The sequence below is a fragment of the Canis lupus genome, chromosome 16 (assembly GCF_003254725.2).
Source record: "Canis lupus dingo isolate Sandy chromosome 16, ASM325472v2, whole genome shotgun sequence".
NCBI classification, from domain to species: domain Eukaryota; kingdom Metazoa; phylum Chordata; class Mammalia; order Carnivora; family Canidae; genus Canis; species Canis lupus.
The window spans coordinates 14,580,103-14,604,356 of NC_064258.1; the positions used below are offsets into that span (position 1 = coordinate 14,580,103).

The 24,254-nt window shown below is 45.0% G+C and overlaps 1 protein-coding gene across 1 annotated transcript in view; it reads right to left on the bottom strand.

The window, feature by feature from the left end:
* The window catches only part of DGKI (diacylglycerol kinase iota), a 428,861-nt gene extending 409,069 nt beyond the window's left edge, over positions 1–19,792 (bottom strand). The window contains 2 exon segments of the mRNA XM_049094866.1: positions 19,430–19,714; positions 19,716–19,792. Coding sequence (XP_048950823.1) covers positions 19,430–19,714; positions 19,716–19,792 — 362 coding nt within the window.
* Positions 19,793–24,254: the final 4,462 nt, after the last annotated feature.

The window sequence follows — 24,254 nt, forward strand, 5'->3', positions numbered from 1 at the left end:
CATACATGGTAGCAGTATTTTCCAACACGGATAGACAATGACACATTAACAGACTTATTTTCTAATTTTTAAAACAATTTTATCTATTTATTAGAGAGAGAGAGAGAGAGAGAGCGCATGAGCTTGGGGAGAGGCAGATGGAGAGGGAGCCTGATATGGAACCTGATCCCAGGACCCCAAGGTCATGACCTGAGCCCAAGGAGTCACTTAACTGAGTCATCCAGGCACCCCCCAGACTTATTTTCTGACTTTATTTATGCCTTTGTCGATTTAGGACAGTGAAGAAGGAACATTTTTGAAAGAAGGCTATCGAGGGAAAAAACTGAGGGTCACTTTTTTTTTTCATTTAAAACAAAAGTGGCTTCACTGAGTAACATGGGAAGGAATAAAAAGTTTTGCATCTTAGAGTTTACTATTATGAAATGCAATTACAGCATTGCTGGGTGGTCTCTACATAATTAACAGTCGGGTTTGTTGAAAGGTAGACAGAGTTTTTAAATCTTGAAATCCTGAAATTAAGTTTGCAGGCTGTGTCCCCACATCAGACAGGTCATGTGGGCCTGCAGGCCCAAGATTACTACTACTCATCACTCTGGGTGGCCTTGAATCAAGCTCTACTCCCTCCCGTATGTTAATATTACTTTGATCTCCAACTTGTTCTCTCTTCTACCCAATTTTTTCTATTTTCCATTTATACAAGAAAAATGATGATTTTCCAAAATGCAGAGGGGGGCTAGCTCTGAAGTCTTGCAATGCAACGTACCTAACACAAAGAATGAACTAGGCACCGCCCTAATCCTTCAAGAGCCAGCATGAAAGCCATGGGACAGAATTGGTCACACTGACTTTCCACCGCAATGCTGCACTCCATTTACTGAAGATTAGGTCTGAAAAGAGTGTGCAGTTTGCAGCTGAAAGCAAATCTTTCCTGGCTGCAAAATTACCTGTATTTCTATTAACTGGTCCAGCCAATCCCTATTCATGTAAGAGTGTTAGACAGTAACACAGTCCTCTGACAGTGAACAACGTTTAAGCTGCTCAACTACTATTTTCTAATAAATTCAAAACACATATTTCTCTATTAATTTGTCCAGTGCTTTCTAGGGGGACCTTTCCACTTCATTAACAAAATTTCAATGATGATGTGATTTGGGGAGTTTCTCCAAACAGATTAGAAAGAAAAGTCCCAGGGGAGGTGAATTGGGAGATGGGCATTAAGGAGGGCACTTGTGACAAATCACTAAATTCTACCCCCCAAAGCTAGCACTATACTGTATGTTAACTAGAATTTAAATAAAATCTTGAAAGGGAAAAAAGAAATTCCCAGTTCTAAGGCACCCTATCCTCTCAAACTTCCCCAATGGTTACCTGGTTTGAACACCAAATCTAACCACTTATTTACACTTTATGGAAAAATGAGTTTCATGTTCAGGCTCTGAGTACATCTCACATTCTCCTTACTCAGTCTTTCCCAGATTCTCATGGATTTGAGATTCGCCCTTCTTCCTTGTGTCCTCCTTCCTCCTTTCTATTGTCCCACAGGCAGGAGAGGAGCATGGCTTTCAGCCACCATGGTCACTGCAGAGACAACAGAGATCTCCCTTCCCTCTTCATGCCCTGAAGGAGGGAGGGAAGCTCTTGTCCACTCTGGAAGGTTTCATGGCAGAGCAGGGGACAGGCGTCACTTCTGCAGCAATGACTTCTGCAGTAATAATAGTGTCTCCAGAAAGAGGAATTAGAAATGGATCCAGGAAGAACAGGGACTTTCCCACATTTGGGTCCAGAGTGTCACCTCTCTGCCCTATCTTCAATGGCTCTCTGTTAACTACAAAATTCAAACCCTTCTGATGGCATGAAGGCGTTCTATCATGAGATTTAAGTTACCTTTCTTGCCTGACCTTTCATTATGTATCTCCCTACTCAAAGCAAAATTATCCCATAATTCACATGGCTGCTCCAGTACCTTATTCATTCCACTCACCAAGTCCTTTCTCATACAATCCTTCCGGCTGGCTTGTTTTCCATACCTGCCCTCCTTGCACCCTATCTCCCCTTGTTGGAATCCTACCAATACTTCAAAGCCAATGTTTCAAGAAAACTCCCAAACATAACTAACTTCTCTCCCTCCCTTTGGTGCTTCTACAACCCAGAAATGACCATGTGTGTCACTTTATGCCTACTGTTTGTAGCTTTGTTCAAGCTGCTGATGCCGAAGAGGTACAGAATAGATAAAATTTCTAGTAAAGATCCTTCATGTGTGGATTTATAGGTAGTGGAGCCTGTTGAAAGCTTCCACTCCAAAAAAACTCAAATGGCTGATTTCAGGGGCTATTGAAAAGAGAGTAGAAGCAAATGGAATGTGTTCCAAAATTCTAGTTTGCCATTTGGAACTTAAAGGCATGTTTCCTCCATTGAATCCGGGGTATGAACGAATTCACTTAGCCATCCTCTCTTCATCTTGAAGGCATGCTTAACCATTATCTGCTCTAGAAGATCTTTTTTCCACTCTTGCATCTGATGTAGGCGCCCTTCCTCTGGGGCCCCCAACCATCCCTCCATCTCTGTACTTATCACTATGTATTGCTACAGGTCAATCCCTGCTTCTCCCTCACTAGACTGTAAAAGCTAGATAACAGAATTTCTTCTCTTTTATTTCTAGCACTTAGCATAGTATTTGGCATACAGTAGGCACTCAACACATTTTTTTGTTTCCCCAATAAGTTATAATCAGTTTAAATCACTTTAAGATAGAAATCATTTATTATTTGACTCTGGATTCTTCAGCAAGGGCTTTGCATGAACAGCATGTGAGTATTCTATAACTATTCCTATAAGATGGGTGAGTTTTCGTCCAGACAACTGCTCGTGTTATTAACATAGGTGAGAAAAACCCAATGATTCTCCCCTTGGTGCCTTTTTTTTTTTTTTTTTTTTTTAGTACTTTTTCCTGATTTTCAATATCAAGACTTCAAAGAAAGCACTTGATGCGTGGGAGAGCCTCAGAGACCAGGGAGATTCATGTATTTCATTTCTCATGTCCTAAAGCTTCTCTTCTTTTCCATTTTTCATCATCCTCACAAATTATCTCACTCCCTTCAGCTGAGGATGCACATTACTCAGGTTATTTTTAGAACACCCTTGTGTGCAATATTGGCAGTTCAAAGCACCAGAGAGAATCCACACAAACACACAAGGATTCCCTGGGGTTTTTGCTTTGTCCTTGAAGCTCTTTTCATAGTCTCCTAAGGTCTTTCCTGTAAGAACCAGGTGAGCCACCTTAAAGGTTCAAGTTCATGCATTTACTTACATGCCTATGTGGTGAATTTACAATAAATCCTTATTGAACGTAATGAGAACTAGTGTTAAGAATGAAACAAGGAGCCTAATAAGCAATTTCTGTGATGTAGAACCTGAAGCTGCACATTCATATTCCAAGTTCTGCATACTCTGCATGGTGGACCACGCCCTTGCCAAATTTCAGGAATCTCCTGATGGGGAAGCAGTGATGCTCTTCACCCACCCTTCCCTTGGGCTCCAAATACAACAACTGTAGGCCAAGCTAGGTATTCTCGAGGGCAAAACAGCCAGTCCACCCAAAAGCCACAGAACTTGTTCCCGGCTGCACAGAGCTCTGCATATCTGGCAATTTACAGGAAGATGAAGCTTACAAAGGAAAGAGAAGACAAATTTCCTGTTCTTACCCTTACAGGGATTGGTTATCACTGGGGCGGGGGGCGGGGGGGGGGGGCGGGAGGCGGGTAGGGATGTGACCAGCAACATGATGGAGAACACCAAGAATGACCTTCCCCTTTTCCCTGTCTTCAGTGCTCTCTTCTTCCTACTATACTTCTAAAGTATAACTTTGTAATTAGAGAACTAGATTTCTTCATTCAAGAACTATATTCAGTGTTGTCATTTAAGGATGACCGGCTAGCAGTTTCTAGAGGTTTGATCAATTAGTGTCTTGACATTAATCTCTCAAAGAAGCACTGTTCAATAGACCTGTCTTCAGTGATAAAAACGGTTTGTATCTGTGCTGTTCAATACGGTGCCTAGTAGTTACCATGGCTATGAACCACTTAATGTGTGGCTACTGTGACTGAGGAATTGGGTTCAAATTCAATGTATTAAATGACTTCTGATAGGCATATGTGGCTCATGTCTACTGTACTGGGCAGCGCTCATATCTGAAACAGTAGAAGGCTATCCTCTGGACAAAATAAGTAATGTTTTTGGCCCCCAAATATAGGTTTAGTAAAAGCAGATGGATTTCTTTATAAGTTCTGCGTCAACACACTAAAAGAAAGTTCACCAAAACCTCACAGACAAATAGCTTAAGCCACTTTTAGAAAGGTTGACCACAGGCATCTCTCCAACAGCAGCAGGGTCAAGGGGGAGGAGATGCGGGGCATAAGTCTGAAAAATAGAGGTAATAGTAAATAGTTCTTAAGAGCTTGACATTTCTTATTTAGGAAAGAAGGGAGAGAAGGATGGAGAGAGGGATGGAAGGAGGGAGAGTGGGAGGGAAGGAGGAAGAAAAGGAAAGGGAATCCTGAACATTCTAGAAGTGCTTGGTGTCTGAAATAAATATGAAACATGCCAAATAAACATTTAGCCAAACTGAAATGACAAACCTTAAGTGAAATGGCTGCATCTTAAGCAAGACACCGGAAATTTCATGAGTAATTTGTCGAATTGGCAACCTGAATATTTGGCTTTTGGAACAAGTTTTACAGCAGTTGGCCTGAACCCATGCTAACCCATATACTCACAGCAGCCTACCACCACAGCAGGGAAGTAAGTTCCTAGAGCCATGCCCATATACACACAGGTTGTACCCTTTGCTTAGGACACCTAGAGGAGGGGGCAGGTGGAGGCTGAAACCCACCCTAAGTGCCACCTACCACCTGCAGAGTCTGGCTCTGGGGCTGAGAAAGAGCTCGGAAGTAAGAGAGGCTTTTTATTAACTTGTCCACTTAGACTTGGAACCTGTTTCTAATTCAAACAAAGATACCGCATGTGCTCGTGGTGGCCCTGGTTAGACCACATTTTTAGTTTACTGCTCAATTCTTATGAAGAAAGTCATGGAGAAACCAGTATGCTGTCAAATTAGGGACACACAGAACAGTGGCTTTGCAATCACCTTTAGATAAGGGAAAACTGAAGAATGAAAGTGGAGATGGTTTAGTCTAAAGAAACAGAGGGCTAAAGAGAAATATAATACCTGACTTCAAATACTTGAAGACCTACCATATAGCAAAATGGGGAGGGTTAATCTAAATGCCCCACCAGAAGGGCAAATGTAATGCCAGTAGGCAAAAAATAAAGGAGTCAGGGTTAGCCTCAACATGGAGGCAACATGGGATCATGGGGAAAATTGTATGCCTTGGGTGACCTAGAACTGAGTCTGAATCCTGATCCCATCAGCTAATACTTCTTTGACGTGAATCAAATTACTTCCCTCTGTGAGATTCAGTGTCCTCATTTGTAAAATAGAAATAACTAAATTCAGACAGTTGCTGTGATAATTAGATACGAGAACAACAAAACAGGAGGCACGAAGTACCTAAGTTATGCTAAATATCCATAAAATGGTAGTGTCTTATTTTTCCTTATAATGAAAACTTTCCAACTATTAGACCTAAGCACAGTATAACACTCTCCCAGGTGTAGCCAAGAACACCTGACAGGGAAGACATTCACCAGCCTCTGCTGTGGACTATTTGCCAATTGACTCTTTATCAGTTAGTTTTTTGGGGGAGTTTTTTGGTGGGAGAAGGGGTTGTGTTTTTTGTTTGTTTGTTTGTTTTTGTTGTTGTTGTTGTTTTGCTTTTTTTACTTAAACAAAGAGGAAGTGCATTGATAAGATGTTGGATAGTTCACAATTTAATCGAAAGGCTGGGGGATCCATGCTTGGAATAGACAGCAGCAAGGGCAGAAGGAACTGTCCTACCGGGGAATTGTTAATGGATATGAACAAACTGTCACTTCCTCTGACAGCCTTTAAGAGGTCAAATCCAAAAGAGCTTGAACTGTTGAAACTCAGGTCATATGCCCTAAGATAGTGCGGTAAGAGGAAGCCAGTGGTGACAGCTTCCAGAGACCTCAGTGGCCTCCATGGCTCAGAGCCGGGTACCTTGATGTACAACCCCAAGAGACTGCACACAATAGGGTAGAGGTGATTCCCAAGAAGAGAACAGGGTAGATCTATACATCTATACCGGGATATAGCACTGGCCAAGGAGGTCTCCTGACGCTGAAATCCTGGCTTCATTGCTTGCTAGCTATGAGGTCCTGAGACGGTACTTTATTCCCCTGTGCCTCAGTTTTCTCTTCTGTCCAATTTTATTTTTTTTAAAGATTTTATTTATTTATTCATAGACACACAGAGAGAAAGGCAGAGACACAGGCAGAGGGAGAAGCAGGCTCCACACAGGGAACCCGACATGGGACTCGATCCTGGGTCTCCAAGATCACACCCCAGGCTGCAGGCAGCGCCAAACCGCTGCGCCACCCGGGCTGCCCTTCTGTCCAACTTTAAATAGTAACAGCATCTACCTGATAGAGTTGTTGTAAGAATTAACTGGAATAAAGTATGCAAATCACTTAGCACGGTTCCTGGCACTTATAATAAGACCTCAGTAAATAACATTATTGTGACTGGTAATATTACTATTAATAATGATGAGGGTACACCACTGAGCACCCCTCGGAAGTGCTTTTTCTAAAGACATGGAGGCTTTTGCTCCTCTGTGGCTTCATGCCAGGAGAGAAGTCAATGATTCCAGTCCTCTCCTTTCCAGCCCTCTAGACTTGATTTCTCCATGTAGATGATGGTTTCCTACAACACCAGACCTGCTTCACAAAAGCTGTTTTAAGTAATTGTAAAAAGTGCACAATGAAATATCTGAGAAGCACTAATTGCTGGGTAGATGCTAAAACCAACTATACTAATGAACTCACACCACAGTGGGAATAACCGTTCGCCATTTGTGGATTCATCCACGTATTATTTCTTCTGAAGATTACTTTTAGTTCCTGGAAGAGATACTTTGCCATAAATGGGAGGGCAATTTACTGGAAGTTAAAGACCAGCTTCCAAGCATCCCATCTGCTCCCGGAAAGAGGTATTTTCTCTCAAATGGCCTGGTGAGGGGGTCGGGGGAGCAGTGGTGTGCAGCACACTCTCAGGAAACAACAAAGTTTGCTCCCTTAACAGCTCCCATAAAGCAGTTCACTAAAGAAAATATATTTGTCTAGGCACACATAAATTTCACAACAGTCTGGATAACCTATAGCAGAGATGACATAAATGCCTCGAAAAGCAGGGCCTTGGGCTTCCACACACAGATCATGCAGCCTTTAAGATTAATGATAGTGCAATCAAAAAAATATATCACCTGACAGCCCTGTAATTCGACAATCTCCTCTTTTACACACATAACTATAGAAGAATGACACACACTCATGTCTCAGATACATGCCTTCCCCTATACTCCTACCCTCTTCACTGATAAAACTGAACTCCAGGACTTATGCTAGCCGTGCGGTACTCTCTTTTATCTTCAGTTGCTAGCAAAATCTCAATACAATGAAATCTTGTCCACGATCCAACTCTCCACTGCAACCAAATTCTATTCTGTGCCATGTTACTTCAAAAACTTAGAATTCTAAATTATCCAGAACATTCCATTGAGATGTTCTCAGTTAATATCAAATATGGCCTCAAAAGCATACCTGTTTGGCTGTCATATTTTCTGGAGACACTTCCAAATCCTTAAAAGTGCAAGGAGCTTATGAATGCTGCACAACCTTAGTCACAGGTCACGAGAGTTTGGCTATTAGGTGATCAGCTATATAGAACGTTCTTCACACATTCAGCAAATGTGTTGAGGTGCCTACTTCTCCTCCTAAAATCACTGAGCCACAAGAGCATACGCTATATGGAGACGTGAAATGCAGTTGCTGTAAAAATGAAATGCTATTCTTGGAATACCTATATCATTACTTGAACTGAATCTCCTTTACAATGAAATGGCTGCTGCCTAGCAACTAATGCAAAGGAAGAGCCTGAATATTTCTTTTTTTTTTCTCCCAGTAGAGGAGTGATAAACATATACCATCCCGCCAGTGGTTTCACGTTTTTGAACCTACAAAAAAGAGTAATGAGATCAACAATGAGGTCATCCTCCTTGTCAATGTGATATGGATTTGATATGCCAGCCAGTGACTGATTTCAACTTTGCCCATTGTGATTAACAACTGAGATAAATTCAAGTAAATAAAATTAACAAAAGGGAGATGTTGCTATCAACCTACGCAGAGAACGGTGCATGGAAGCAGTGCCCTGAAATGAAAAGAATGTGGGACTTTTTGGAAACTAGCCTAAGCCTGGAAGTGCCCCTTACTAGCCCATCACTTAGTGGTCATGCCTGTTTCCCGAAATGTGCAATGGCCATAAAACCAGTACCTACCCCACCTGTTGCCTAAGATCGTTCTGAGGGTAAAATTAGATCAAGTACACGAAAGCAGTTTATAAATGGTAAAGCCCTAAAAGTGCCACACACATCTTTATTATAAGTACTTAAATTTAGTCAGTATTAACAGTGTAAGAAATCTCCAGAAATCTGTCTTAAAAAAAAAAATCCCTTAGATTTTGTTATAATTCCACACTGGCTCATAGAAAGCTTCTGTTTTAATCTTTAAATAGCTTTGTCGTTTATTTTTGAACTAGAGATTTATTTCGCTAAGAAATTCTGAAGGTTTTCTTCAAATGGGAAAGAATGACTCAGGTTTTTTAAATCATCCTTTGGAACTTTCTAGGTGACTATAACGGTGCACATGCATACACTTATGAATTCTGAAGGGTGTCGTTATGAATTAACTTATACTGCAAGTACTTACAGCCTGAATAGGCCCTCCTGTTAAAGGTGAAGACTCAGCTCTCCTGGGATTACTTACTAATACTTATTATTACTTATTGATACTTATTAATACTTATTAAAAAATAAAAAATCAAATTGGTGCTCACTGGACCATTTCAACCACAAAAGGTACACATAAATCAGTTCTAACTTCTTCACTGGACCCCAAGCCACCGTACCATTAACCACTCCTCTCAAGTTCCACTCTGCTTCCAACAGATCACAAGGTCTCGTAGTGGAAGCAGCATTTGAAGGAGCGGGCTGTAATCCCTGCAAATCATTTCTCTGCCCCAGGAACCTGGATCTATTTCCCCATCTCATGCAATGGAAAATTCATACAGTTTTAGAAAGAGCCACCCAAGAAAGCTCAATGTTGGCCTGCCTACAGTTCCCGGTAGCACGGGGCTATTCCCAGAGCCGAGTCCATGCTGGGACAGGAAAGGAACTCTTGCTCTGCCAGCCAATCAACCTGTCTCTATGTCCTGTGTCAGGACTGGCTGGACCCACCTAAATGATGGGCCCGTGGATCTCTCCTCTCAGGGGATGTTAGTCCAATAAACCACCAGATGGTGGAACTGGGGCTATTTGCACACAGAGAGAGTGGGAAAGGGTGAAAGAAGAACCAAGGTGCAAAGTTGCCTTAAGAGAGCAGTGGGCAGCCACGGGCATGGATTTTACATCTGCCATTTCACTGGCTTTGTGACCTCAGGCAATTTGCTTAAACTCGGAGCCTCAGGACCCTTGTCTGTCAAATGGAAGTAGTAACAGTCCCGACTTGATTGAGGCTGAAAGGAAACGCTACCTATAAAGTGTTCAGAAGCTCTTGGCACAGAGTAAACATTTAGCAAAATCAGGACCTTATACTGATTAATATTCACAAGTAGGTAGTTAAGTAAATTAACACTTACAGTCCGCATCTCAATCCTAAGAAGAGCTTGTTTCTTCTCTTAGCTGCGCTGCACAAAGACTTTGGAAATATGTGGGCTGTCTCTGCTGCCTTGGGGAATGGTCTGTCAGCGGCCACTGGGAAGGGCAAGAACAACTGGTTTCCACTGGACTTTGGCCACTGTGAGAAAAGGTGGTGTAGACCAGGAAGGTTCAGAGGCTCCATGGGTTTTCACTCTGCCAGGGAAGATCATGCTCTGAGGCTTCTAGGGTTCAAGGTTTTTGCACTTCCTGTCTTACTTTAGATGCTGAGGACAGTGCTTCAATTGGAGAGAGACAAAAATATGCTATAGCTTAGTCTTTGCATTGAGAGGGGGCCAATTTAAAAGGAAGAAACCGTTTTAAATCAGGCTCTTTTCTCCAAAACCCCTACAGGGAATGCTCTCTGTCTCAGAGAGAGATTGCCTCACACCCGGTTACCTACCTAAGGACAGTGATGAGAACACAGTCCTTTCGGCTTGAAGAATGCTCCAGAAGTTTGTCTCAAAAGTCATATGTGGAACCCTTCCCAACCGCTTCCGCATAAGCTTATATATAGCCCCTTTCATCTTTAAACAAATTACTTTCAAGTGTTTTTAAAACAAAAATGTATTTTTTTCCATAGAATTTTTGACATATTTCTGGTATACAAAGGAATGACACATTTTAAAAATGTACTTTGAACTTTTCAAGGAGTCTCTTTTCTGGCTATTTCCTGAAAATCTGCATGATAACACAAAAGCAACCAAACTGCCTTTCCTTTGCCTTTTGTAGAAAAAAAAATGAATTAACTTCCTCAGTACTATTCCACGGTCTTGAGCCAGTTTTATTTGTTCAACAAATATTTAATAACCACCTACAATTTTAAAAAGTAAATTCTGTTGTTTGGCCTGGTTGGGAAAACTGATAGAACATCCCAGAAGGCTGAGCCTTCCATTTCTGAAATAATCCAGGCCAGGTAGCATCTGGGAAGCTTTTTCTCTGATTGCCAGGACAGGGCGGCAGGCCATTGTCTGGACGCATAAAGCAGACATCATCGAGCCAGGCCAGAAGAGAAATGACCTCTGTCCTGGAGTCCCTGGTGACAACTCTATTTCTAGTACCTCTGTCTTTATCTGTGTATCTATTCCTGACACTTGAAGCTCTGAGACCCCTGTTATCCAATACTTCCATGCCTGACTTCCTGCTCCCAAATGACTGGTCTGGGGGTGTGGGCCACTGCTGCTTGGCACATTGACCATGTGCATCATCTCTGACCTTGGCTTCCTGCCTACGCCAGTTTCCACAGCACTTAGGGGCAACTTGATCCTCTTCACACGCTCTAGTAAGAGTCAACTAATTTTTAGTATGTTGTGAAAGCAAAAGTGCATATCCTATACCTCGGTGAATGCCAAAACCTTTAAGTTTCCTAAGTACAGAGCTATCTTATTTTCATATTCTCTGAATAATTTGATTGCTAGCTACTGACATGTGACTCATGTTCAACATTTTGAAGAATAATCACCAAGTTTCCTTAGCTGGACATAACTATGAAAGACACCACTCCAACACTCGTAGCACTTACTTTGTGGCGGAAGCATTACGAGCATCAACCTTCAACCAATTCCACAGGCTGGGGTACTACCATCAGTGCGTACTATTTCATCAGTGAGGCAATAAAGGCACAGAGAGATTAAGTAACTTGCCTGAGGTCACCCAGCAGGCAGAGATGGATGGAGAACCAAACGCGGTGGTAGGGCTCTAGAGTCAGGGCTGTTAACCACAATCCCACCTGTGTCTCATGACATTAGAGAGTAATTATAATGAGACTGGGTTGCAGTTGAGTTCTTACTGCTTTAAGCTTTGATTTTTTTCCCCACTCCATCCAGCAAGCCAGACCATTAATGTGATAGCTCAAATGACAATTGGTTCTTATCAGAGCATTATTTATGAATCTGCAAATTTAACAGCAAATCTCCACTTGAGTAGAATGCATGGAGGTTAAGGACTACAGAAGTCCCTGTCAGAAAGCTGTTGTCTGTAAAAACAAAACAAAACAAAACTGAAAACAGTATTTACTCCATTTCAAAGGCTCACAAAACCTCAGGGCTGGAAGGGAAGGAGTTGAACATTCATCTGCAAAGACCCTTCTTCCCATCCCTACCCAACCTCAGCCAGTGCACACACATCTGACTATCCGATTTCCTCTAAGGGAACAGAGCAATGCTCGTGCCACGTCCCCTTGAGCCCCGTGGGTGTCTGGACACTCACCACCATCCTTCAAGGGTGGTAAATGTACGTGGCTAAAAGGTAGCTAACACTTTTTTGAAGGATGTCTTATGAAGCTAGTGAAAAACAAAAGCTCAGCGTCACTACGTCGACAAAGAAACTCTTCCTCTTAAAAAAAAAATAAAGATTTTATGTATTTATTCATGAGGGATACATAGAGAGAGGCAGAGACACAGGCGGAGGAAGAAGGAGGCTCCATGCAGGGAGCCCAATGCAGGACTCGATCCCAGGACCCCGGGATCACGACCTGAGCCAAAGGCAGATGCTCAACCGCTGAGTCACCCAGGTGCTCCAAGAAATTCTTCCTAAAATAACCTTCCCACCCAACTCAAGTGGGTGACCTGCAAAGGGAGAGTGAGGTGATAGGGAGCGGAGGCCCTGGAAGGCAGGACCTGGGCTGGTGGACAGCAGGACAGGTTCCAGGAACCGGCGGGGTGCGGGGGTGGGGGGGAGGTAGAGAGCCATCTTCCTGCAGCTCTAAATTCTAATCATGGAGTGGGGGGGAGTCAATGGGAATATTCCCCGAGGAGGAAATCAATGATGCCCCCTTAGAAAGGAATGAGACAGACAGAAAGGAGAGCCTGAGAGCTAATTAGTGCTACTCAGAAGGCAAATTAAGGTCTTTTCTTTGACAAGCCACAAATAGCTGGTTAAGTCGGAGCCTGCCACCCCTCTCCAGCCTCCAACAGCTGGCCGATGCAGGTACTCACGCAGGAAGAGGGCCACAGAAACACAGCTCCGGGCTGTCGGACAAAGTGTAAATGAGAAGACCAACCTTTCTTTTGGTGGAAAGGCCAAATTGCAGCGGAGATGGACAGGGAATGGGAAGAGTAGTCATTTATTTAAAGAAGGCAATTAAATTCATTCATCCAATAAATATTTATCCAACACCTACTGAGTAATAAGAACAGGATTCAGAAATTCAACTGATAAGGTGCAATTTGCATCTTCAAAGGAGCTAACAACTTAGCGGGGAATAATAACTGGAAAAGTTAACTCTGCAAGGCGCTGTGCTGAGTCCTTTGCATAAAGCAACCCATGCAATTCTCATCACAAACCTCTAAGGTAGGCATCACTATTACCCCCATTTTAGAGATGAATATGTGGGGTCACATGACATGCCCAAGACCAGCTAGAAGATGCCAGGTTCAAACCCCAGTTGAATTCTCACACCCGAAGATCACAGGGTAGTCCTAACACAGGTTTTTGGAAGTGCCATGTTGAGGACACAGGAAGACCCACCACCTGTCACAGAAAGTGGACACTTTGGAGCTTAACCCTCAGGAGGAGTTTGCCTGGTGAACAAGCCAGAGAGGAATTATGGGGGCATTCTGTGCAAGCAGACGTTTTTTGGCATTTTAACTTCTTTAATCTTCTTCTACATTGCTTTGGTTTGTTATGCCTTGCAATAAGCATAACATTCCAACCAGTTCAAACAATTCCAACAGTTCAAATAGTTCCAGCCAGTTCAAACAATTTGAAATTAGTCCATTTTTATAGTTATTTCATGCAAATTAAATTTCCAAGGAAAAAAAAGAACCTGCAGTTTAGACGTTTTTTGCTCCTTACCTTGGTCCCTCGGTTATCCACCATTGATGTGGAGCAACTGTTGTCCTAAAACTAAAATTAGAGGGTCTTAGCGAAAGTAATTAGGATTGGTGTTATCAACATAAACCCAAGTCAGAAAGTAAATGTCATGTCAGCCTCTAGGCAATGGTCCTTCTAGATGCTTCCAGCTTCACACAGTTCTGAGCCCCCTTCAAGAACAACTCAGGGTTGCCTAAAAGATGTGTATCCCAGAACCCGGCCCCATCGGACAGGGAAGGTGTAGCCAGCCTCACTGGGAGTCCTCATTTTCTCTATTAGAGAGGCTGAAATGTTCCAAAGAGCTACCTCTACTCTAATTAAAGTTGACCCTATGACGCAATGCCATTGTTGCCACAGCAGAAACAAACACCAGCACAACCCCCTCCAACTTCTCCTCCCCCTGATGCCACAGGATCCAATGCTGTCACCCTACCATGTAAAAAGCAAGCCTCTGAAAGATCAACTAGAGCAGACTGAGTACTCTGAACAACGGTTCCAGTGCAATCCTGCCCAGTTGGTGTCCTGAATGAGGACGTCTACACTTAGCCAAGTCTTTTTTTTTTTTTTTAATTTTTATTTATTTACGATAGTCACACAGAGAGAAAGAGAGAGAGAGAGGCAGAGACATAGGCAGAGGGAGAAGCAGGCTCCATGCACCGGGAGCCCGACGTGGGATTCGATCCCGGGTCTCCAGGATCACGCCCTGGGCCAAAGGCAGGTGCTAAACCGCTGCACCACCCAGGGATCCCCACTTAGCCAAGTCTTAAGGAATTATTCAGGAAGGAAACATTAAATTAGAATTGAAGTTTTCATCTGATCCTGAAGGCTCTAAATAGTGAGCAAATGTATGAAACATAAAATAAGCAAAATTGATTTACAAAGGAGGATACTGCGTACTGATATTCAGGAGAAAACTTTGCCCGCACACGATTGGTTCTTGTGCAAGGAAAAACAGAGTCCATGCTGTCCTATTTGGCTTTCTACATCCCACTGGCCTTTCCTATAATCATACAATCTTGCTTTGCAGGAAAAAAAAAAAAACAAGAATGGAAACTATGTTCTTGTCAACCTGTAAAGAATAACAAATCATTTTTTACCAAGTTGTCTAACCTAAGGACTTTAATAGTTCCTGCCAGTTACTTCTGTATCATACCAAAATTCCCCTCTAAGGAGGGTTTGGCAGGACTGTCCCGGAGCATAAGTCAGGAAGCTGAAGCATACCATCAACATCTTATACATAATGGTAGCTGCCCAGGCCTTCTTACAAGTGAAATCATACCTCATTATGTATTTTGGGCTGCCCAAGGACACACACACAAGCCAGTTGTTCACTGGACCTAGGTTCACCTACACAACATCTGTGTAATTTTTATTCAAAGGCATGTAAAACTCTAACAGGGGCATCTTCATGATTATGGCAGGTGTCACGTAGGTGGTTTTGTTCTAAGAAGCAAAACTAATACATGTTTCGGTGACCATGGGTTTATATTCATTTTTATTCTGACATAGTAAGGGAATTATTTATATTCTTTTTTTAAAGATTTTATTTATTTATTCATGAGAGACACAAAGAGAGAGAGAGAGAGAGGCAGAGACACAGTAGACGGAGGGAGAAGCAGGCTCCATACAGCGAGCCTGACGTGGGACTTGACCCTGGGTCTCCAGGATCACGCCGTGGGCTGAAGGCAGCGCTAAACCACTGAGCCACCCGGCTGCCCTATATTCATTTTTATTTTTGACATAGTAGAGGAACTCCTTAAATTTATATGGCTAAAGGGAGATGACCCAGAGTGAGTAAGAGATAATATATAATGACCTGTGACCTATTACAAAGGAGGTGAACAACAGCTCACATCACACACATACACACACACACACATATATATGCTTGCACACTCGTGGAGAGGCTTCCAACCCGAAGTGAATGTTGAGGGAAGCAGAACGTGGTTTAAAGGGAGCACCCGAGTGAAATAAGTCAATCGGAAAAGGACAAACATTATATGGTCTCATTCATTTGGGGAATATAAAAATTAGTGAAAGGGAATAAAGGGAAAGGAGAGAAAAATGAGTGAAAATATCAGTGAGGGTGACAAAACATGAGAGACACCTAACTCTGGGAAATGAACAAGGGGTAGTGGAAGGGGAGGTGGGTGGGGGGTTGGGGTGACTGGGTGATAGGCACTGAGGTGGGCACTTGGCAGGATGAGCACTGGGTGTTATGCTATATGTTGGCAAACTGAACTCCAATAAAAAAATTTTAAAAAGAATAAATAAAGGGAGCACCCTTTAGAGTCAGATCTTGGTTTGCAAATTGCCTCCTACTCAAGTCCTATCCCTCAAGTTCATTGTCTGTAGAATGAATAGAACAGAAATATATAGAAATAACCATAACCACACATAAGACCATCATGACAAGTAAACAGGATGGCATATGCAGTGCCTGGTACGAGGAACATCAGCTACCCTCTTCTTCCCCTCCCCTGTGGATTTCTGAAAGAATTTTTTTTTTTTACTAACTTAAATGGGAATTCTTACAGCAGTTTTAAAAAAACCCAGTTCCTACACATTATATAGTCGTTGGCACATATGTATCATGTTGCAGCACCATAATTTGCAAAGAAAAAGGAAGTAGTAATTTTAAGAGAAAAGTACCAGCTCACTTGCACTGCCTTCTAAAACCTTTAGCTTTACAGTCTACAGAGACTATTTGCTCTAGGGGAGCAGAATCTGAAATAAAGGAAAACTCTCCATGGGAAAAATGGCTTCCCCCCCAAAAAAAAAGGCTAAGAAAGAAAAGATAATGAGGGGAAATCTAGAGGTATATAAAGAGTTTATTTTACTTAACAAAGTAAAAGTCAGGCAAAATGAATAATCTGCCTCCAGAAATGGTTATTTAAAGGCTTTTTGTAAAGGGCTCCAGTTCCTAAAAAGACAGGAGTCACTGCATATGCCCACCCACTCCTCATTTATTTTTAAAATCTAGCTTATATGTTCCTTAGCAACAGAAGGAGCAGATGAGACCCCCCTACACACACGCACACGCACACCCTCTCCCAAAGTCCCCTTCTTCTTTCCTGTCAAGTGTCATTCTGCAAATTCCCATGTTCTCCAAAAGATATTTTTTACCTACCTGCAAGGCTCCTCTTCCCCCCCACCTCACACGACCCCCTTACACAAATGGCCAGGCTTCCCCCACCAACCGACCCCTTGACTCAGGCTCCATCCCCTGATGTACTCCCAACCTGTCTCCACGAACACCCACCCCACCAGTCGCTGTCCTCGGGTGCCCCCGGGAGTGAGGCGGCGTGGGCCTCAGAGAGGGGCCAGGGCCCAACTCCAGCCAGAGCTGTACTTTCTTTACAGACTACCTGTTAACCCACCAGCAAAATGGTCAGGCCCAGCTACACCTGAATCCAGCAGGAACAGCTGCCATGCGAGTGGGGAGGCCACTCACCCTGACTCTAAAAAAGATAATAATAGTAATCAAACGGGTGACCCAGGACAAACATGTGCCAGATGGAATCACCTATGTCTTCGCTGTCTTTCCTCTGACTTTGGGACTCCCTGGCCTTGTTTGGCTGGGCACCCGTTTATGAGCTCAAAGATCAATTGTTTAGCCTTTGGGCAAAAAATAGGGCAGCAATCCTCAGATATTAATGTGCTTAAGCATTGCCTCAGGAGGCTGTTAAAGATTCCCACCCACGGACTGTTTGATTTTGTAAGTCTGGGGTGGCAGGCCTTTTTAACCAGCCCCCTGAGGTGATGCTGAAGCAGGTGGTTCCATGAATTGGAGATTGTAAAGCTTTATTTGAAAGGAAATGTTCACAAAGTGGGATCCACCTCGATGGATTGGAAGGCAGATGCCGTATTCTTAGTACTTTACAGAAAAATTCTGTGTCCATGTCTATGTTTGTGTGTGCACACACACACATGCATGCGTGGGCGTGCAATCCAGAAAGCCATGCCCCACTCACACAGCGCCCAGGTCCAGGAGAGAGCCTCAGGGAATGACCCCCTGCCAAGAGGCACGCTGAAATGATTTCCCTTGCAAACTCTGGCCTCAGAGCCCTACCCACTGTCGCCAGGAGTCCAATGAATACCAGTAATGCAGGAGAGTTTCTCAGCTCAGAAGCCCAGACCTACAATGTGCTTAATGTAATCAACGCCCCCCCCCCCCCCCCCCCCCCCCCCCCCCCCCCCGCCAAACCCACAGCTCCCAAATTAGACTGGATGTGGTCCCTGTTCCCCTAAGGGCTGGGCAGGCCATCATCACTAGGAAGTAGAACTGCCTGTGTCCTGGCATACCTCCCTAGAGCTACCCCACTCTCCAACACCTATTTTTAGAAACCAAAAAATATAAAGAGAAAGATTCATTTGATCCTGATCTATGTGAGTAACTAAAAGAGCAAGTCAAGTGGGAAACTCCCTCGGTGCACAGTGAACAAAATGCACGCAGGTGATGCGGGAGCCACAGCCTCACCAGCAAGACCGATTCCGAGTCATCAGAAGCCAACCAACACTTAGAGACACGGGGCCCATGCCCTAGTGACTGGGGCCTCGAGTCCAGGCAATGCCTACGGGGATCCCAATGATTCACACACATGCCCCCATAAACACAACACACGCCCTCACAAACCCACACACCTCTGTCATCTGCTTTTGCTTACATAACAGCACATGGTGTGGCAGGCTTAATACTTTATATGGGTTTCTGGAAAGGACTGCCGGCTCAAAGGAGTCAGGTCACACTAATGTTTTTTACTGACCCCTTTTCAGGAAATGCTCAGAGCCCAGCAAGTGCAAATGTTTGTAATTCTATGCTTATTTATTGCCTTGACTTTAAAACTAACCCAGCAGTAAGGGGAGAGTCTCTGAAACTCTCGGAACCTCTCAAAAGCTTTCTTCTTGCCTGAGGATGCGGGTGGGGAGGTGGAGCAGAGAACGTACTGAATCCTCATTTCTCATGTTTCCATACTGAAACACTTTGGGGTCATCTCTTATGATAACTTGGTGGCCCTTTATCCTACACTGTCCTTGTCTCTCAGTTGCATCCATCCTCAGGGGCAAGCATGGCCCCATTGTGGCACTCACCCCGGACTGACCTGCGGGTTCCCCACCTCCTGGTGCTGGGCACCCCCCACCCTCCACTGGGGGGGAGAGGGAGAGAGCACGGGTATAGGTAACCCCTCCCCAGGTGACCACCCACAGACTTCCCTGTACATCGACCCTTCCCTGATGGGAGATTTCAGGGCAGGGCCAACTTCCCCAAGGATTCCTCGTCAGTGCGGTGCTGTTCCTTCCTGTCTGTAGGGCCATCTCCACTGATCTCAACTACCGAGTTCGTGCCAAAGGTTCATCCAAGGAAATCCAGGAGGTAGGGGGAGTGGCTACAGATGACACCGGCTTAGGGACAACTTTGCGGACTTCTCTCGGGGAAACTGAGCCCCGCTCAGGTGCACACGCATGACGGTTGCTGCCGTGACCTCAGGGACCCAGTCTTCTGTCTTGTTCCAGAGGGAAACCGGGCGCCCCTAGCTCCCCGCCAGCCCGGGTGCTGGGAGGAGACGAGGCTGCATCTCCCCACCAGGGGGAGAGAGAAGGAGGGGTACCCAGGAGCAGAGCGCGCGCGCCGGCGGGCCAGGCGCCCCCAGGTCGGCGGGAGCGCCTGGGGGGGGGGGGGGGCCCGAGCTCTCCGCCCGGCGCCGCACCTGTGCACCCGCGCCTACCTGTAAGACACCTGCTTCCGGAAAGTTAAGTTCCGCAGCTTCTCCTCCAGCGCCTCGTCCTTCTCCTTCGGGCCGCCGGCCGCGGGCTCCTCCAGGGCGGCGGCCCCCAGCGCCGCCGCTGCCCCCGCGCCCCGCGGCTCCGCGCCGCCCTCGGCGCCCAGGCAGCAGCTCCCGCCGCCCCCGCCCGGCGCGCCCTTGTCCTCTCCCGCCGCGGAGCCGGGGTTCATGGCGACCGCTGCGGCGGCCGCGGACCGAGCCGGGGCGGCGGCGTCGCGGGGGCCGGGCCGCCACTGCGGGAGAGCGAGCCGCTCGGCGCGCCGCTGGCAGGGGCGGCAAATGGCAGCCCCTTCCCGCAGCATCCATCCGCGGCTGCACCGCACCGGGGCATTGTGGGAAACTCCGTGCCTCCACGCCCCCTCCCCGACCAATCGGAGGCCGCCTCCCCCGCCCCCGCGGCCAACCCGCGCCCGCCCGCCGCCCTTTCCCTAAATCGGGGGCGCGAGCCAGAGCTGCCCGCGGGCTCTGCCCGGAGGCGCGGGGCTGCGGAGGGGAGGCCGGGGCGGGGGGCGCGGACCGGGCGGCAGGAGAGCAGAGCGGAACTCGGGGGGCGGGGGGCACCCAGGGGGCAGCTCGCGGCGCCCCGGTCGGTGCACGGGGAGGCGGGGGCCGCCGCCGGGTTCGAGCGCCCCGACGCCCGGTGCGCGGTGCCGGGCCAGCGCGGCTCCCTGCGCGTGCGGAGCTCGAGGCCCGCGGGCAGCTCGGGGGGTGGGGCGCGCGCCGTGCGGACCCGGAGAGAAAGGGTGCCCGGCGTCAAGTGAGCGGCGGGGGGCAGGCGGGTCAAGCTTAAGCTACGGGCGAGGCGCCCCGCTTCTCCCCCGGGGCGAGGGCTGGGACCCCTTGCTCCGCGCATCCCCCAGCCGGCCCAGCGTCTGCCTCGCACACCGCACACCGCACACCGCACACCGCACACCGCACAGCGCAGGCTATTCCTCAACAGCTGCTACTTCCATCGAAGAGGGTCTCGGGATGGGCAGCCCGGGGGGGGGGGGGGGGGGCGGGGGCTCCGCGGTTTAGCGCCGCCTTCCGCCCAGGGCGTGATCCTGGGGTCTCGGGATCGAGTCCCACGTCGGGCTCCCTGCGTGGAGCCTGCTTCTCCCTCTGCCTGTGTCTCTGCCCCTCTCTCTCTCTGTGTGTGTCTCTCATGAATAAAATTAAAAAAAAAAAAAAAAAAAAGAAAGCCCAGATAGTGGTTATTAAGCTTCCATTTTTATAAGACAAGTGCCATACGTAGCACTTGACACGCTTATCTCCGCATCTTCACAGCACTCTTCAAATGTTAGTGGCTTCCTCCTTTGCTCCGGCTCGTGCAACTAGGAACTGGCAGAGGCAGGACCCGCACCCAGGCTGTCTGGTGGTAGGGGGTTGCCCCTCACCCCTGTGCCATGTGCCTCATCCTCAGAGGGGCCTGGGGGAGTGAGGTGCTTCAACAGTAATGTTCGATGAGATCTACGAATATCTAGTGTATCCCTAAGACCACAAAAACATCATCTTACCTGAATTATTGGACAGCCTCCTAACTGCTCGCCATATCTTCTTCAATCAACTCTAGCTCAACCCCTAAGATACTTCTGATATGATATCCTCCATTTGAAACTCCTCGAATTATGTCATAGGCTCATTAGGGCAAAGTTCACATAACCCCTGAACTGATTTTCAAGGCCACATTAGTGGGTGGTGTGCCGGCCCTGCCACCTCCCCTTCCTATTTTTCTGACAGCGCCACTCTGAATGGGACTATGTACAAGTGCCAGATGCTTTCTGCTCCCATCTTTGCACACCCAGGTCTGCTCCCCCCTAGTGATCTTCTTCCCATCGCTCGTATTCGCCTAGCTAACTACAATGATACTTCCATTGGATTTGAGTTGGCACGCCACTTCCTGCTAGAGGCTCCATTGATCTTCTACACCATGATGGGTGTGTCTCCAACAGGTTCCCAATGTACCATTATACCACATTTTGACCAGTGTAACTGTTGGCCACTTGTCTGTCTCTACCATATGTCTGTGGAGGCTATATATTGTTTATTACCATGTCTCCAGTAATGAGGATAACAATTAGGCATATTTGTAGGTCATCATTAAATGTTTATTGACTTAGAAAAGAAAAACAAATGATTTTGAAGATATACAGAGATGCTCAAATTCACTCCTTATAAAAGAAACTCAATTTTAAACTATAATAAGATGTCATTTTTAAAAAATAAACAGTTTGATCATAGATGGTATTGATGATGGATTAGGAAAACCAACACTTCCTCAAATTATTGGGGTAGTTTGATACAATCTCCCTGATGGGAAATTTGCCAGTATCTATCAATACTTGGAATGCACAACCTAATTAACCCAGCAATTCCACTTCTAGGAATTTGTCCTCTGATGTTCTTGTAAGTGTACACCAAAAATTTAAGACTGAAACAACCTAAATGCATGTTAAAATGGACAAATTACCTAAATTATTATTTGCCCAAACAATGGAATTCTCTGCAGCCTTGAGAGGAATAAGGCAAAGTGATGCATAATAATATAAACAATCTCAAATACGTTAACGAAAAAAGAAAAACAGAGTGGAATTCAAGAAACAAAACAGAGGACCATAGGGGAAAGGAAGGAAAAATAAAATAAGATGAAATCAGAGAGAGGCAAATCAGAGGAGACTTCTAACTCTAGGAACAAGCTGAAGGTTGCTGGAGGAGAGATGGGCAGGGGGATGGGATAACTAGGCAATGGGCATTCAGGAGGGTACGTGATGTAATGAGCACGGGGCATTATAGGCAACTGATGAATTACTGAACTCTACAACTGAAACCAGTGATACACTATATGTTAACTAATTGAATTTAAATAAGTTAAACAAAAAAGAAAAGAGAAACAAAGTTCAGAGTATATAGTATACTATCCTTTACAGGAAAAAAGAGAATAGCTATATAGGATTTCAGGGAAAATACATGAGAAGGCAGTGACACTCAGAGTGGAATGGTCCTAGTAGAAGGTTGAGTTTTTCGTCTGATTAAATCAGTACATACCGACAGGAAACAATGCCTCCCACGCTAACGGAAAAGCCAGCTAGACCAATCAGCTGTGTATTTGCATGTTTAAAGAGTGTATCCACAAAGATGGGCTGCTGAACAAAGGAAAATAGGGTTAGGAAAATGGTCATTGAACACACACCATTGAACTTAATAGAGAGAAAGAGAGAAAGAGAGAAGCCCTACACCCAAGAGGTACAAATCATTCCAGCACAAAACAAATGAAAATTCTTGTTGTAGATGACCTTCTAAGAAGTTACTTAAAATAGCAATTATTCTTTTAGGCAACGTATTTTCCTTTTTGTTTTTCAGTGGTCACTAGGCAACCTTGTAATTATTCATTCAACTTCTTGGTTACCTTGACTCTAAAGTAGAATCCTTGGAAATGGGTCAAAAGCATTCCAATCACATGAAAGGAAATTGTCATACAGGTTTAAAAATGCATCTTGTATGATTCTGAGTAAATACATAAACAAGAAAATAAGCTTCTCTGAGTTTGTTGAAACATCCTGCTTCTAATCCCAGGCCTCACCTAGAAAATATCTCCATCCCTGGACCCAAAGCCATGCCCCATGAGGTGGGCTTCTTACTTCATATTTCTATAGTTAAAACAGGTATCTTCGGGCAGCCCAGGTGGCTCAGCGGTTTAGCGCCTGCCTTTGGCCCAGGGCGTGATCCTGGAGACTCGGGATCGAGTCCCACGTCAGGCTTCTGCATGGAGCCTGCTTCTCCCTCTGCCTGTGTGTGTGTGTGTGTGTGTGTGTGTGTGTGTGTGTGTGTGTCGTGGATAAATAAATAAAATCTTAAAAGAAAAAAAAAAAACAAAAACCTGGTATCATCCCTGTCCTAAATACCAAACTGGAGTCTCCAAATTCTAGCCTGACCAAAAACATCTTTAAGCATGGAGTTTTAAAGAAAGAACAATTTCTTTCTTTCTTTCTTTCTTCTTTCTTTCTTTCTTTCTTTCTTTCTTTCTTTCTTTCTTTCTTTTTCTTTCTTTCTTTCTTTTTTTTTTATAGTTTAAAGAGATTGCAAGACCAGTAATAAAGAGAATAGTATAACAAACATTTTTTAAAATGTTTGTAGCAATTGAGAATTTTCAGGAAATAACACAGAATTATGGTGGTTGTTTTTTTTAAAGCAAGTAACACACATAAACCACACACACACACACACACACACACACATTTAGGATCTTAGTTATGCATAGACCAAACTCAAGGTAATAAAGGTTTTTTTTTTTTTTTAATTTTTTTTTAATTTATTTATGATAGTCACAGAGAGAGAGAGAGAGAGGCAGACACACAGACAGAGGGAGAAGCAGGCTCCATGCACTGGGAGCCTGATGTGGGATTCGATTCCGGGTCTCCAGGATCGCGCCCTGGGCCAAAGACAGGCGCCAAACCGCTGCGCCACCCAGGGATCCCGGTAATAAAGGTTTTGAACATACTGTCACCAAAGGGAAAAAACTGAGTTGAACTGATATGTGTAGGCTTTTTTCCTTTCAATGTCTAGACTTGCTACTTGTGCTACCTGGAATACTCTACTTCAGAGGTTCTTAAACTTTCTCAGTTCACAGAACCCTTAGTGCCTCAGTAATTCATTTTCCTGGGAACTCCAAGCCAAAAGAAGAACCTAACATTTCTGTTGATTAGGTAGTTGGGTCCTAACAATTTAAGAAGCATTTATGTCTTCAAAACTTTAACAGGTGTTTGTTTTTATTTTTAAAGTGGAGTTGAGG